The sequence below is a fragment of the Dendrobates tinctorius genome, unplaced genomic scaffold (assembly GCF_039654945.1).
Source record: "Dendrobates tinctorius isolate UK_male_01 unplaced genomic scaffold, ASM3965494v1 ptg000308l, whole genome shotgun sequence".
NCBI lineage: Eukaryota > Metazoa > Chordata > Amphibia > Anura > Dendrobatidae > Dendrobates > Dendrobates tinctorius.
Genome location: NW_027361975.1, coordinates 786,621 through 803,408, shown reverse-complemented (window position 1 = coordinate 803,408; position 16,788 = coordinate 786,621). Strand labels below are relative to the sequence as shown.

The 16,788-nt window shown below is 43.5% G+C and overlaps 1 protein-coding gene across 1 annotated transcript in view; it reads right to left on the bottom strand.

Annotated features, from left to right (window-relative positions):
• Positions 1-9,064: 9,064 nt before the first annotated feature.
• Positions 9,065-16,788, bottom strand: part of LOC141073601 (uncharacterized) — a 159,839-nt gene continuing 152,115 nt past the window's right edge. The window contains exon 10 of the mRNA XM_073560893.1: positions 9,065-10,250. Coding sequence (XP_073416994.1) covers positions 9,267-10,250 — 984 coding nt within the window. The 3' untranslated portion in view covers positions 9,065-9,266. The remainder of the gene's footprint in view (positions 10,251-16,788) is intronic.

The following is a 16,788-nucleotide window of genomic DNA, read 5'->3' as shown; positions in this document are numbered from 1 at the left end:
CCTCTCTTCTGGTATCTTCCCCTCCTCTTTCAAACACTATCATTACTCCATTATTAAAAAACCCTCTTGACCCATCCTGCACCAATAAGTACAGATCAGTCTCCAATCTCCCCTTCATCTCTGAACTCTTGGAGCGCCTGGTCTACTTCCACCTTACCCTGACACTTACCGTATTTTTTTTTAACTATAAGACGCACCGGACCATAAGATGCACCTAGATTTTAGATGAAGAAATTAGAAAAGAAAAAATGAAACAAAAAAGGTGGTCAATTCTGTACTAATATCACCTATCCTGGTATATATGGTCCCTTCATCTCCATCATGGTATGCATGACCCCTTCATCCCTAACCAGTTATGGATGGCCTCCTCATCCATACCCTGATATGCATGGCCCCCTCATCCCTACCCTGGTATGCATGCCCCCTCATCTCTACCCTAGTATGCATGCCCCCCTCATACCTAACCTGGTAGGCATGCCCCCTCATCCCTAGCCTGGTATAAATAGCCCTCATCCCCGTATGCATTGCCCCCCATCCCTATCCTGGTATGAATAGCCCCCATCCTGATAGGCATCGTCCCCCTCATCCCTATCCTGGTAGGCATGGTCCCCCTCATCCCTATCCAGGTAGACATGGTCCCCCTCATCCCTACCCTGGTATGTATGGCCCCACCAGAAAAACATTAAAAAAACATACCATCCTACTTACCTTCCCTGCTCTCCCTCGCTGCTTCCTGTACCGATGCCAGCAGCTGATTTATGCTTGTAAGCAGCGCGTGACAGTGACATCATGCATTTCTTACAAGCCGATCACAGCTGCCGGAATACTCACTGCTCCCTAGGCCGGGACTATGTGGGTGGAGAGCAGTGAATATTCATTGCTCTCTAATAGCGGGCACAGTGTTGGCTGCAGCCGTTGGCTTCCTGCAGCTGCCGAGCTTTCACATGTGCCCACTACTAAAGAGAATGAATAGTCTTGCATTCTAAGCCTATGGGAATGGAGAGCAGTGAATATTCATTTCCTTAAGTAGCAGGCACCGGCGAACGCCCGGCAGCTGCTGGAAGCCGGCTGCTGAGGCTAACAGCATGTCCACTATTAAAGAGAAATATTCACGGCTTTTCACTCCACTTCCTATCTTCTACCTTGCGCAAGTTTTCATTAATCTTAGTTTTGGAAACTATATAAAATTCTGAGTTGACATGATCTGTCAGATTGCTATCTTTTATGCTAGTTTCCACAGAGTGTATTTTACATTTCTCATGTTTGACCATCAAGTTCATCAGTTTTATTGAATAGTCAATAAGAATTCCATCCCACTCGGCATGAAATTCATCAATATATGAGTTGGGTTTTTTTTAAACGTAATGCTCATGAGATCATAGATTTATCCACAGATTTATCCACATATGATTGCAAAGTGGTCGAATCCCACCTCGTTCTTAATCTGATTGTCATTGGTTTTTCGAGATATAAATGCCAATAGTGGAAAAAATATTAGCTGCTTTTTGCAGTCGGGCTTGATTATTTCAGTTGAAAAAGATCTCCCCAGACAAAGGAGGATCAAAACTCTCAGGCAAAACTAACAGGTCAAGGAAATTCTTATCCTCTCTTGCTGACAACTTTATCTTCCAAAAGGTAGGGGAGAAAACAAGGGGTAACTGCTATCTTGGATCTTAGGCCGGAGTCACACTACAGCGAGACACGGCCGAGTCTCGCAGGTTAAAGCAAAGCTCTGGCATCGGCACTCCGTAGCGGAGCGTGCAGCTCCATGTATTGCTGTGCGGCTGCACACTCCACTCCGGAGTGCCGGCGCCAGAGCTTGGTTTTAGCATGCGAGACTCGGCCGTATCTCGCTGTGTGTGATCCTGGCCTAATCCTTATAAACAGGGAGGAAATGGTTGAGGAGGTAAAAGTGGCTTGGACCCTAGGAGGTAGCGACCATGCTATTTTAGAATTTTGGATAACTAGAGGAGGAAGACCTTTGAAGACTCAGACGTCAAGGTTAGATTTCAGAAAGGCAGATTTTAAAGGATTCAGAAAGAGAATTGGAGGGATCCGATGGCTGGATATCCTTAAAGACAAAAATGTCCAGGAAGGATGGTAAATCTTGAAAAATGAAATTCTCAAAGCACAATTGTCAACAATTCCGAAAAGAGGAAAGAATAGGAAGCATTTAAGGAAACCAGGATGGAAGAACACAGAACTTAAGCACATGCTAAAAAGGAAGAAAGAAATGTTTAGAAAATGGAAAGAGGGAGGCATATCTAAAGAAGAATATAATGCAGTCTGCAGAACCTGCAGGGCACAAAACAGATTATCTAAAGCTGACAATGAATTTAGGCTTGCAAGAGATGTCAAAAGCAATAATAAAGGATTTTGAGGATATGTCAAAAGTAAAAGAAAAGTCAAATATGCTATAGGATGTTTACAGGGTGAAAATGATGAAATGGTAAGACAGGATGTTGAGAAGGCCGAACTTTTAATTCCTATTTTGAATCTGTTTTCTCTCAGAAAGGAAATGTAACATCAAATGTTCTTCACTGTCCTATTAAGGGAATAGAAGAATCCAGGATATCTATAAACAGAAAGATAGTGAGGAAACACTTAGCTAACATAAATGAATTCAAGTCTCCAGGTCCAGATGAATTACACCCCAGAGTACTGAAGGAGATAGCAGAAGAAATTTTTGAACCCCTCTCCATAATCTTTGAAAATTCTTGGAGAACAGGATAAGTCCCAGAAGACTGGAGAAGAGCAAATGTTGTTCCTATCTTCAGAAATGGGAGGGTGGACCCAGGCAACTATAGGCCGGTGAGTCTGACTTCTATACCAGGAAAGATCTTTGAACAAATTATTAAACAACATGTATGTAAGTACCTGGACAAGAATGAAGTGATTAAACAGAGTCAGCATGGGTTTGTAACTAATAAGTCATGTCAGACTAACTATTTCCTTCTATGACAGAATCACTGATTGGGTGAATCAGGGAAATACTGTAGATATAGTATATCTTGACTTCAGCAAAGCATTTGACAAAGTATCTCACACAATCCTTGTTGAAAAAATGGCTAAGTATGGAATGGGCAAGGCAACTGTTAGGTGGATTCATAACTGGCTTAGTGATCGGACCCAAAGAGTGGTTGTAAATGGCTGCACATCCAGTTGGAAAAATGTCTCAAGTGGGGTACCACAGGGCTCTGTCCTGGGCCCTGTATTGTTCAACATCTTTATCAACGATTTAGATGAAGGAATTGAGGGTAAACTGATTAAATTTGCTGATGACACAAAGCTAGGAGGGATAGCTAATACTAGAGAAGAGAGAGAGGATTCAATAAGATATAAATAAACTGGAGCAGTGGGCAGCAACTAACAGATTAGTTTTTAACAGGGAAAAATGCAAAGTACTACATCTGGTCAATAAAAATGAAAAAAGCATATACAGAATGGGAGGAATAGGGTTAAGCAACAGTACATGTGAAAAAGACTTGGGTATACTAATAGATCACAGACTGAATGAGTCAACAGTGTGATGCAGCAGCAAAAAAGGCAAATGCAATTCTAGGATGTATTAACAGAAGCATACAGTCTAGATCACGTGAAGTCATTATTGCCCTCTACTCCTCTTTGGTCAGACCTCATCTGGAATTCTGTGTCCAGTTTTGGGCGCCACATTTTAAAAAAGACATCAACAAACTGGAGCAAGTTCAGAAAAGAGTGACCAGAATGGTGACCGGTCTGCAAACCCTGTCTTATGAGGAAAGGTTGCAGGATTTGGGAATGTTTAGCTTGCCGAAGAGAAGACTGAGAGGAGACTTAATAGCTGTCTACAAATATCTCAAGGGCTGTCACATTGTAGAAGGATCATCTTTATTCTCATTTGCACAAGGAAAGACTAGAAGCAAAGGGATGAAACTGAATGGGAGGAGACACAGATTACATATTAGAAAAAACTTTTTGACAGTTAGAATGATCAATGAGTGGAACAGGCTGCCACGATAGGTGGTGAGTTCTCCTTCAATAGAAGTCTTCAAAGAGAGGCTGGACAGACATCTGTCTGGGATGATTTAGCGAATCCTGCTTTGAGCAGGGGGTTGGACCAGATGGCCCAGGAGGTCCCTTTCAACTCTACGATTCTATGCTATGATTCTATCCATATTTATAACAAATATGTTTAAATATTTAGTATAAAAAATAAATGTGTGAGCAGGGAAGGTTGCCAACATAAAGTGTAATCACATAGAAAAATGATTATCCAGCTCACTCATAAACTGAAGTCCTCCAGTAGTGCAGGGACATGAAGGCCTGTGTCGGCAGCAGTAAATGAAGACAACTTGGTAGGGAAGATGTCCAGCAATTTATTGTTTTCAAAAAATTTTTTGTATCATATTGGTAAAAGTTGCATATCCCTGGGAATGCACCAGACTGACGCGTTTCGAACTACTTGTTCTTAGTCAAAGTATGGTGTGCATCCTAGTCCTAGGGTGTTGTTTTATATAGTATTTAAACAAGAAATGACATTGACAGATCTCCATATTATAAACCAGTTTTAATACCAGTTTTTTATTTTATTTGTTCGGTGGTAAAAATATAAAATAAAATAAATTGGTATGAAATACTGGTATATAATATGGAGATCTGTCAATGTCATTTCTTGTTTAAATACTATATAAAACAACACCCTAGGTCTAGGACGCATACTATGACTAGGAACAGGTAGTTTGAAATGCGTCTATCTGGTGCATTCCCTGGGATATGCAATTTTTACCAATATGATACAATTTTTTTTTTTTAAATAAATAGTTGTTTTTAACACTTACCTCTCCAAATCTGTTGCCTAACTTCTTCCCTTCCCTACATAATAATTTTTATTTATATAGCACCAACATATTCCGCAGCGCTTTACAGTTTAACAGTTTCAAGCACAAGTCATAAGTAACAATGTTAACAATACAGTAATTAAAGCAAAATAAGATGACCCTGCTCGTGAGAGCTTACAATCTACAATGAGGTGGGGGAGATACAAAGTACAGGTGTGTATTTACAATGTTGGTCCAGCCATCTTGAGGGATGTAGTGAATGGGCTACACACACACACTTTCTTATAAAATGACTTTGATTAGGGAACGTGATAGGCCGTGCAAGTTGTGGATGGTCCTAATTTCTTGGGGTAGAACATTCCAGAGCATTGGCGCAGCGCGGGAGAAGTCTTGAAGTTGGGAGTGGGGTGTATGGATTAGTGCAAAGGTTAATCGAAAGTCATTTGCAGAGCACAGCGATCGGTTAGGCCGATAGACAGAAATGAGGGAGATGTAAGGGGATGCCGCACTTTGGAGAGCTTTGTGGGCGAGAACAAGTACTTTGAATTGGATTCCATATTGAATGAGCAGCCAGTGTAACGACTGGCGAAGAGCGGACACGTCTGAATACCGATTAGCTAGATGGACGACCCTGGCTGCTGCATTAAGGATAGACTGGAGAGGGTAAAGTCGAGTAACAGGGAGGCCAATTAATAGAGCATTGCAGTAGTCCAGGCGGGAGTGGATCAAGGCGACAGTGAGGGTTTTTGTTGCTTCCATGGTGAGAAAAGGGGGGATTCTAGAGATGTTCTTTAGGTGTAAGCGGCAAGAGATTGTATATGGGATGTGAAGCAGAGATTGGTGTCAAATATAGCACCCAGACATCTTGACGCCCCTGGAAGAAGCTGGCGGCGAAATGCACCTCGGGGTGAGGTGACGCATGGGCATCCCCCACTTGGCAGCACTATTCAGGTAATGACTATTCCTATCTATATCTTATAGACTAACTACAAAAAGTTTAAGTTTAGCAGCCATTGTTGCTTTTCTCGATTAAATAACATCTCAGCACTTTTACCAGGTTTACCTTCATAGTTATAAACAATTTCCAATGCCCAAATTTTCACTAAGGGAATAACCATACTTTTTGTGTATTTTCTGTACATATTACATATTGTTGACGGCTCTTTATTGTTGCCCATTGTTGGCATGGAGATTTTGTAAGAAACAAAACACTATTATATAGATAAATATTTTATCAATTTTCATTGGTTATTTGGTCCCCATGAATTATTCAAAAAACTTTATTTGTAAACACGACCCTCTTTTTTGCCCAGCGTCCCCTACTGTATTACTGCTTTATATGTCATGTCCTTTTTTTTATCTTAGATGTTTTTATTTATCTACAATAAAATTTTATACATTTTAATATTACCGGTGGATCTCTTCTCATTTCCGATGTCGACATCTACATGGGTATTTGTTATTTATATATTCATGAAGTGCCTCTCCCTATCTAGAACTTTTTTGTGAATCATCTTCCCTACCAAGTTGTAGTCAGTCCAGACTATTCTCCAAAAAGTCTTGTGGATTATAAGATGTTTTCTGGCAAAACTGAGGCGAGTCTTTATGTTCTTATTAGAAGTGATTTTCATCTTGGAGATCGCGGTATGCATTCAGTGTCTTGCATACCATCTCCGGCGCCATACGTTGGGATAACTGTATCCAGAAACAGAACAGAGGCAAACACATCAAAGTTGTGAGGAGGGAAGAGACGCATGCTACTGTGGGACATGTCATAGAGTGCATGTATGTGCTGCTGCTCTTATGAACTCTGAGAGATGTTCCTTCGCACAGCCTGAGGCTCGTCCCTCCTCACGTCACATGTGCTTAAGCTTGTGCTCAGGTTCTGGATACATACGAGATGTTCACATATTCTCTGTCTGGCTTTTATTTCCCCCAATTACCTCCCCAACAGCCAGAGAAGCAAGGAAAGGCTAGCTTGCTTAGCTCTCCTTGTAATGACATAACCCGTCCTGCCCTGTGTTCACAAATGTGATGGCAAATATCTTAATACACTTAAAGAGTAACCATCGGTTTAATTTTTATTTCATAAATCAAGAAATATTACAAAGTTTCTTATTTTCTTGTGTATTATTATCAGAGAATTCTACTTCTTTCTCCACCTGGACTGATCTTTCATTCTCAATGCATGAATAAAATTTGCCTTTTAAAATGCTATGGAGAAAGGAGGGAGGAGGAACAAGATGCACAAAGGGAGCATGACAAAGGGGGAGGAGCTAGGTTGATGTGAGACATACAAAGGGGAGGAGCCAGAGACTGCCATGGAGGAGAGGGGCTAGAGGAAGAAAGATAGAAGGTGAGGAGCTAGCGGCAGACACAGAGCGTGGGAGCTAGAGGAAAAAAGATACAGATGGGGAGAAGCTAGAAGCAAACACTGACATGGAGGGGGAGGAGCTAGAGGCAGAAACAGTGAGGGCAAGCTAGAGGAAGACACAGACATAGATGGGGAGGAACTAGAGGCAAATATAAAAGGGGAGGAGCTAGAGGCAGATATCGATAGAGTGTCGGAGCTGGAGGAAGAAAGATATAGACATGGAGGAGCTAGAGGCAGAACCAAAGGGCAAGCTAGAGGAAGACACAGATGGGTGTTACGAAACCTAAAGTGGACCCCCTGGATCACGGTACTGGCCGACCCTGGGCGAGCTGGACAGGTGGAACCGACCCTTATACAGGGACCATTAGGGGCAGGCCCAGGAGGAAGGTATACCGCAATAGCTAGTACCAGAGGATCGGCTCGAAGGCAAGGAGAAGGAACAGGGTACTCACCGAGAATGAGACAGAGCTGAGCAGCCACAGAGAGACATGGGATCCGGGACAAGGCAGAGTTCACTGAGGGTGCAAGATCCTGGGCAGAGCAGAGCACGTCCTGGCTGGGGTACAGGGACAGAGCAGAGCAGAGCAGACACTGGAAGCGTACATGGACCTGGGAGAGCACCTACACAAGCAAGTGCAGAAGCTTATAGAATGCTGTGCCCTGTTAACAGTCACAGGGTGCAGCTGATAGTTGCTTACCGCACTAAGTGCGTACAGCGCAGCTCTGGGGAACGCCACTAACCAGCCTAGGCTTAGGACTGGAAAGCGCATAAGACGCGCACGGCGCCGCTCTAACGGATGCTGCTGCACATGCAGTAGCGAGGTGCCCAGAGCAGGACGGCACCGTATGGCGCTGAGTGAGGTGCTGTGAGATGTAGCACAATGGCACAAGACGAAGCCACTAATAGGCACTGACTCCAAACCCTAAACCCTACAAACATGCGTATCCAAGGGAGGGGTATTAAAATAAGACAGTCACCAGTTTCATGCATCCATCATCACTCACGCAAATAGCATAAAGACTCTATACTAGCGCATGGCCGAGCGGCCATGCAAACCTTTTATAGCAGCGTAATTCCGGGACCTTACTGATGGTCCAATCCGAGCTGCGTAAGGACCTGAGCATGTGACCTCCGACCTCCAATGAGAAGTCATCCCACGGGCATGCTCAGTAGCCCAAAAGAAGGACTTAGTCCCAGGAGCTGTTTGCTGCTGACCAGTGCAGGCTGCTATAGCCGACCCTGAGATGGCAGCAGCAACTGAATCGACAGCACTGGCCTGATCAAGGCGCCGGGAGCGACGTCTTTGCTAAGCAACCTCTTCTGCAGCCGGGACTGAATGGGAGACCGCAGAAGGCAAGGCTTGGGATTCCTCCTGTGCAGAGGCAGGAACCCAACGCCTAACACACAGTGACGGAACTGCGCATCCCGATCCCAGCAGCCCGTTGGAAGACCAGAGCGCTAGGAGCGTGGGCAGACATGGACATGGCGGTAATAATGGGGAGAAGCTCAAGGCAAATATAAGAGGAGAGGAACTAGCGGCTGACAGATAGGGAAGAGGTAAGCACTTACATGGAGAGGGATAAGCTTGAGACAGACAGATGGGGATGAAGTCAGAGCTAAAGGCAGACACAGGGGGAGAAGACAGAGGAAGACAGAGGTCGAGGCACAGATATTCTGCTGTAAGTTCTCCTGAAACAATAGTTATAGTTCGTCATAGAAAGTCTGCATTCATTGAAGACAGATTTTCCTTGTAAATTGAGAATGAATGATCAGTTCAGGAAGAGAAAGAAACAGATTGTGTGAATAAGAGAAGAAACTTTGTAATATATTTTTTCACGTGTACTATTGATTTAAAATAAATAAATAAATAAATAAAATGTCAGTCAATCTGTAATCGTACACAAGGTGAGCGCATATAAGTTATTTAAATAATTTGTCAATCAGTTGCATGAGAACTCCCCACTAGTAACAGTATATTTCAATAAAGAAAAAACTCATATTATTATATCACCATTGAGAAATCAATAAGGAGTCTAGGTGAAAGCAGATGGTGTGGACAAAGTAATGGATGGCACTATTTCTCACTCGCAGACTCGCTTGACTCTCCAGTGTTCGGATACAAGTGAAGTTGCTGATGTTTGATGAGGTGAGACTTCTGAGTGAAGCACCGGCCACATTCTGTGCAGGGAAAAGGCCTCTCACCTGTGTGAGTCCTCTGATGTTTAGCGAGAGTCTCTTTGCGTGTAAAACCCTTTCCACAATCCATACAGAAGAAGAGCTCTTTGCCAGTGTGCATTCTCTGGTGGATTAGAAGGTTAGATTTGCGTTTGAAATATTTGCCACAGTCAGGACAAGACAGTGTATCTTGATCATTGTGAACCTCCTGGTGCACATCAAGGCTTGATTTCATTGTGAAGCACTTACCACACACCAAACAAGTGAACGGCTTTTCCCCTGTGTGTACTCTGACATGTTGGACAAGTTTAGCTCTTTGGACAAAGCCTTTTCCACATTCCGAACAGGAATAAGGGTGCTCACCGGTGTGTACCTTCAAGTGATTATCAAGATTCGATTTATTTCTGAAATATTTCCCACAATGAGAACAGAAGAATGGCAGCTCACCCGTGTGGATTCTCTGGTGTTTGAGAAGTGCAGTTTTTTGGGTAAAACTTTTCCCACATTCTGAACATGAAAATGGCTGCTCACCTGTGTGGATCCTCTGGTGACTGATGAGATTGGACTTCTTAGTGAAGCATTTCCCACATTCTAAACAAGGGAACGGCTTTTCCCCTGTGTGGACAATCTGATGAGCATCAAGATTGGATTTAATTGTGAAACATTTCCCGCACACAGGACAAGGGAATGGCTTCTCTCCCGTGTGAGTTCTCTGATGTAAAATAAGTTTAGCTTTCTGTGGGAAAGATTTTCCACAATCAGGACAAGAAAATGGCTTTTCTCCAGTGTGAATTAACTGATGGCGGAGAAGGTGTGATTTCTGCTTGAATCTTTTCCCACATTCACAGCAAGGATATATTTTGTCATCATCAATGTTATGTGTAATAATATCCAAGTTCAGATCTGGTGGTGTATGGATTAGGGAGTGTTCCATTGGAGAATATTGTTTGAGGTCCTCGTCTTCAGGATCATGATACAGACTTGGGTTTTGTTCCGAGATATCATCATGTTCACCTGAAGATATTAAATAAACATGAAACATGGCAGAAACATGAAACATAGCAAAAAAAGAATGTTTTCCGATTTTTATTTATGATCACTACTATAATAAATAAACCCGATGAGGCTACATTTAAAGGGATTGTTCAGTATTTAGATATTGATGACCTATGCTTAGAACAGGTCATCAATATTAGATTATCCAGCATTAGCAAAATATGAATATTGTACAGAGCCAAAAAAGTATATCCCAATATACTGTATAGTGGCTGTATCTCAGCTACTATTCTTCAGAGCCTTGGTTCTCTGGAGGCCATAGCGTTCGGACCCGCATAATCAGTAAGTTATCTCCTATTCCTTGGAAAGGGGATAACTCTCAAACTTGAGATTACCTCTTTAACTGATTAGAAGTTATTTATGTGCTAGTTTACTTACATCCATCTTGGTGGATCATAAGAATCATAAGAACCTGTGTTTATGTTTTATAAAACATGCAATAGTAACCTTCACACACATAGAAAAACTGACTTAAGTAGGTTTACTGTTATTATAACATGGTGAATGCTGTTAGTATTACAAAAGAAGTTTGTTTTCAAACACCTTGAGTCTACCCTACATTTTAAGAGTTTCAGCATGAGGGCTTCACTGATTTTGCTTACCTCAGTATAACATATCAAGGTGAAAGCCTTATCAGGACGATCCTTCTCCAGAACATCATCAGAGAACTATAATGTTTTGTTCTCCTTGGTGTGATTATTTCTGCACAGTGCAGGCTCTATGCATATCACTATATAACTCCTTCAACACAAAAATGGAAGCACTTGTCGCTCACACTGACTGGCAAGGATAAGAGCAGGACAAGAGCTCTAGGAACATGTGATCACAGAGAGGAGTCCAATAAGAAAATTGAGGCCAACCTGCAGCCCCATGAGTTTTTTACTTTACCACTCTGGTTTTTAATCTATAGTCATTATAAAGATATTAAGCGCCCATACACATTAGACGAATGTCAGCTGAAGCCAACAATATTGACAGGTTTGGCCGACATTCTAATGTGTATTGGGGCATCGGCCAAATGATAGTCGGGAAAGATGACAATCGGACATGTCAAATTTTGCTTTGTTCAGATGGAAATAAGCCGCTATCAGACATGTCTGGCAGCAGCTTTCTCATAAAGAACACAAGAATGATCAGCAGCACCTGTGTATGGTACAGATGGCGGCTGAGATGGCATCATTCCGCCAACAGCCATCTAATGTGTATGGCGAGCTTTAGGCTACCAAGACAGAGCAGTTACAAAAGCTAACCCGCTTTCTGCAACTGACAGAAAGGCCTGAATGATAAATCCTTCCAGTTAAATCTTATATGAGGCTTAACAAAATAGGGATCATACCAGAAAACATAGTACTGCTACGTGCTGTATGGAGTATTATTAGGGCCTCAGTAAACGTAAATGAACTCTACTGCACCCAAGAATACAAAATTCTGCTTCTAGTAGAGAATATGTCTGTGCCAGCAAAGTCTGTCAGAGCATGTACACAAGTGCAATAATCCTTTAAAGGTAGGATTTAAGCCAACCACACATTAGCTAGCAGTCAGCCGAACCATCATTCAGTTGCAGCCATCTCCTCTGACCGTCCCAAAAACAGAAATGCTCAGCCAATTGTCCCTGTGTTCTCTATGAGAAAGCCGCTAGCAGGATCATCTGGCAGCAGGTTATTTCCCTGTTGAATAAAAGAATCAGGCGATTGAATTCCAACTTTCCAATTTTTAATGACCCCCCAACTATTAGGGGACAGTCAGGAGACCCTATAAACACTAGATGGTCGACCAATCATACTTAAATTGGCAAGTCTGGCAAATTTTTATCTAATGGATCCTTTATCTCCTATTATGAATATGCTCTGGGCATGTCCTAGGCCTCTACTGTCTTTCTCCTCGGTGACACACACTAGAAGTATTCTGATTTCTAGTTTACCCTCCAAGTCTACACTGCTACACAGTGTTGGAGAATCTAGTTTGAGTAAACACCTAAAAAACAGTTTTCTATATTACCTGATTTGCAATCATTCCCTTTACACTTGAAGGAGGCATCAGGGACGTTGTAAAAAAAAAAATGTGCCTAAGCATTAACAGTCAGATAGTTGCTACTTACCTCCCTGCTGTGCCCGGCACCGTACTTCACCGGCACAGAACAGTCACAGGCCGCTCATGCCGGCAGTTTAACTGCCTCTGCTAACATCACGTCGTCAAGTGGTGGTTTCTTTTCTTCTCTGCTCTGTTGACAGCTGATTCCCTGCTGCTTAACTGGGGTTGTGAATCAGGATGAAGTCGGCAGTCCCAGCCCGTTGACAGAGCTGGGTGGAAAAGAAGCCGCCATTCTATGGAAGTGACATCAGCAGAGGCAGCTGAATCGCCATCAGGCAACAGGTAGGTGTCACGGACGTGGTTTGTGGAACCACTGTGCCAAGGACCGCAGAGAGCCTGGAGGGGTGTGACCAAGTGAGCACCGGACTGTTCACTAGAGCCTCCGCTGGTGAGGATAGACTTGGCTCCCGATGAACGCCAGGTGCCACTCCAGGATAGACCAACGGATGCGCAGCAGCTGGACCCAGTAGGACAGACTGGATGGTGCAGTGTTATGAATGGGTCACCGAGGAGGATAGCAGGCCAGGCTAAGCCACAGAAAACCAGAGAGGTTGGTAACTAAGCGGATGCAGACCCCTGATCCTGTCCACACAACTAGCAGTAGCCGTGGAGCGTACCTACGATGATCCTAGATGCCTCGGCACTGCCGGAGAGCTAACTAAGCCTAAAGAAAGAAAGGGGAAATCTAAACTGCCCCGGAGCAGACCCCAAAGGAATAGATAGCCCCCAAACATATATTGTCGGTGAGACAAGATGAAAACACAAACGCAGGCAGAAAAATAGAGCAAACGATGGGGCCCACACAGACTAGACAGGACAGGAAAGGAAAGACACTGTCTGCAAACACACAAAAAACCCTGCAAAAAGTCCAAGACGTCTGATGCACAAAAACACAGAAGTCGCATGACTTCGCCCCCACTAATCAGCACTCTGGTATATTCTGAAAGCAAAGCAAAAAGAGACCAATATAAAGGGGGACAAAACAAACTGGCACATGCAGTAACATATGGGCGGTGATTCAGCACAGCCCCAGCCGGAGCTAGCTAACCCGCACAAAGCAGAGATAAACAAAACCAGATCAAATGCAAACAGAATAGCAAGTGAACCACTTAGCTGAACATGCTGGGAAAGAGCAGGAGACATCAGACCTCAGGAGGCACAAGAAGAAAATCACCAGCAGGGATAGAGGGAGTCAGCTGTCTTAAATCCCAATCAGAAACCCCAGATCTCCAATCGTCTTCCTCATTATCAGGTGGCAAGCCTCTGTCAATCAGATCAGCTCCACTACCTCCAGTAACCACCAGAGGGAGCCCAGAAAGAGAACTCTCAATCTGACCAGCTCCACTATCTTCAGTAATCACCAGAGGGAAGCCAGAGAGAGAATTCACAACAGTACCCCCCCTTGAGGAGGGGTCACCGAACCCTCAACCACGCCACCAGGCCGGTCAGGATGGGCCCGGTGAAAAGCATGAACCAATCTTTCGGCATGAATGTCAGAAGCAGAGACCCAGGAATTATCCTTCTGGCCATAACCCTTCCATTTGACCAGGTACTGGCGTCTCCGTCTAGCCAAACGAGAATCTAATATTTTCTCTACCTCAAACTCCAAATTATCTTTAACCAATACAGGGTCAGGAAGCGCCGCCATGGGAACTACTGGCTCTACAAACCTCTTCAACAAGGATTTATGAAACACATTATGAATCTTAAACTTAACTGGAAGAGCCAAACGGAAAGAAACGGGATTAAGGATTTCCAAAATCTTATAAGGTCCAATGAATCTTGGCTTGAATTTTGGAGACGCAACCTTTATAGGAATATTCTTTGAAGACAACCAAACCATATCACCCACTTTAAACCGGGGACCAATGGTCCTGTGTTGGAAAACCGTTGGGCTTTTTCCTGAGAGTGGGACAACTTATCCACCACTTGGTCCCAGATCTGCTGCATTCTCTCTACCACAGAATCCACACTTGGGCAGGCCAAAGACTCCACCTGCGCTGAAGAAAATCGAGGATGAAACCCAAAGTTACAGAAAAAGGGCGACATCAAAGTGGCAGAACTAGCCCTATTGTTTAGCGCAAATTCAGCCAAGGGCAAAAATGAAACCCAGTCATCCTGATCAGCAGATATGAAACATCTCAAATAGGATTTCAAAGTCTGGTTTGTTCTCTCAGTCTGCCCATTGGTCTGAGGATGAAATGCAGAGGAGAAAGATAACTGAATTCCCAGTTTGGAACAAAAAGTTCTCCAAAATCTGGAAACAAACTGGACTCCTCTGTCCGACACAATGCTCTCAGGAATCCCGTGCAACCGAACCACCTGTTGAAAAGACAAGGGCAACAACTCAGAAGAAGATGGCAACTTTGGGAGTGGTACAAGATGGACCATCTTAAAAAATCTATCACAGATCACCCAGATAATAGTCATTCTCTGAGAGACAGGAAGATCTGAAATAAAATCCATTGAGTTATGAGTCCATGGCCTCCTGGGCACCGGCAGGGGCATCAACAACCCACTAGAATGAGAACAGGGCTTGGACCGAGAACAAGTCCCACAGGACTGCACAAAATTCCTGACATCACGAGATAAGGAAGGCCACCAAAAAGACCGACTCACCAAATCTCTAGTACCAAAAATACCTGGAAGTCCAGCCAACGCGGAGCAATGAATTTCAGACATTATTCTTTTCCTCCACTGGTCAGGGACATACAACTTTCCCATAGGACAACGTTCAGGTTTGTCCTCCTGAAATTCCTCCAAGGCATGTCTCAAATCGGGTGAGATGGCGGAACTACACCCTCATTTAGAATGGTAGTAGGCTCGGTCACATCAAGAGAATCCGCCTTAACATTCTTAGTGCCCGGAAGAAAGGAGACCACAAAATTAAAACGCGTGAAAAACAAGGCCCACCTAGCCTGTCTAGGATTCAAGCGTTTGGCTGATTCAAGATAAATCAAATTCTTGTGGTCGGTGAGGACCACAACTTGATGTCTAGCTCCCTCCAACCAATGTCTCCACTCTTCAAATGCCCATTTCATGGCCAACAATTCCTGAATCCCCATGTCATAGTTACGTTCAGATGGGGAGAATTTTCGAGAAAAGAAGGCACAGGGGTTCATCTTAGAAGTCACCGGATCTCTTTGGGACAAAACGGCTCCTGCACCAATCTCAGAAGCATCTACCTCCACCTGAAATGGGAGTGAGGCATCAGGTTGCCGTAGAACCGGAGCAGAAGTGAATCTCCGCTTAAGCTCCTGAAATGCAGAAACTGCCTCTGGAGACCAATTCACCACATCAGCGCCCTTTTTGATCAAATCAGTCAGTGGTTTAACAATACCAGAAAAATTACTTATAAATTTACAGTAGAAATTAGCAAAACCCAAAAACTTCTGGAGAGCCTTCAAAGAAGTGGGATGAACCCAATCATAAATGGCCTGAATCTTGGCCGGGTCCATTTCAATAGCCGACGGGGACAAAATGAATCCCAAAAATGAAATTCTCTGTACACCAAAGAGGCACTTCGATCCCTTAACATACAGAGAATTTTCCCTCAAAATCCGGAACACAGTCCGGACATGTTCCACATGAGAATCCCAATCACTGGAAAAGATCAAAATATCATCCAGATAAATAATCAAAAACTTATCCACAAAGTCCCGGAAAATATCGTTCATAAAAGACTGGAAGACAGAAGGGGCATTAGTGAGCCCAAAAGGAATCACCAGGTACTCAAAATGTCCCTCCGGAGTATTAAATGCCGTCTTCCATTCATCTCCGTGCTTGATGAGAATAAGATTATACGCCCCCCTGAGGTCAAGCTTGGTAAACCAACAGGCACTTTTAACTTTGGAAAATAAATCAGAAATCAGGGGTAACGGGTACTGATATTTAACAGTGATTTTGTTAAGGGAACGATAGTCAATACATGGCCGTAATGAACCATCTTTCTTGGCCACAAAAAAACCCCAGCACCTACAGGTGAAGAGGATGGTCTAATATGACCCTTCTCCAACGACTCCTTGACATAAGATCGCATAGCATCATGTTCGGGTACCGATAAGTTGAAAAGCCGACCCTTAGGAAATTTACACCCAGGCATTAACTCAATTGCATTGTCATAACTCCTATGAGGAGGCAAAGACGCAGACTTACTCTCACTGAATACATCAGAAAAATCAGCCAAATAGTCAGGAATATCATGAGACTGGGGAGAGGTGGAGAAAACAGGAGTGTCACTAAGAACACATTGACAACCCCAACTCAACACAGAC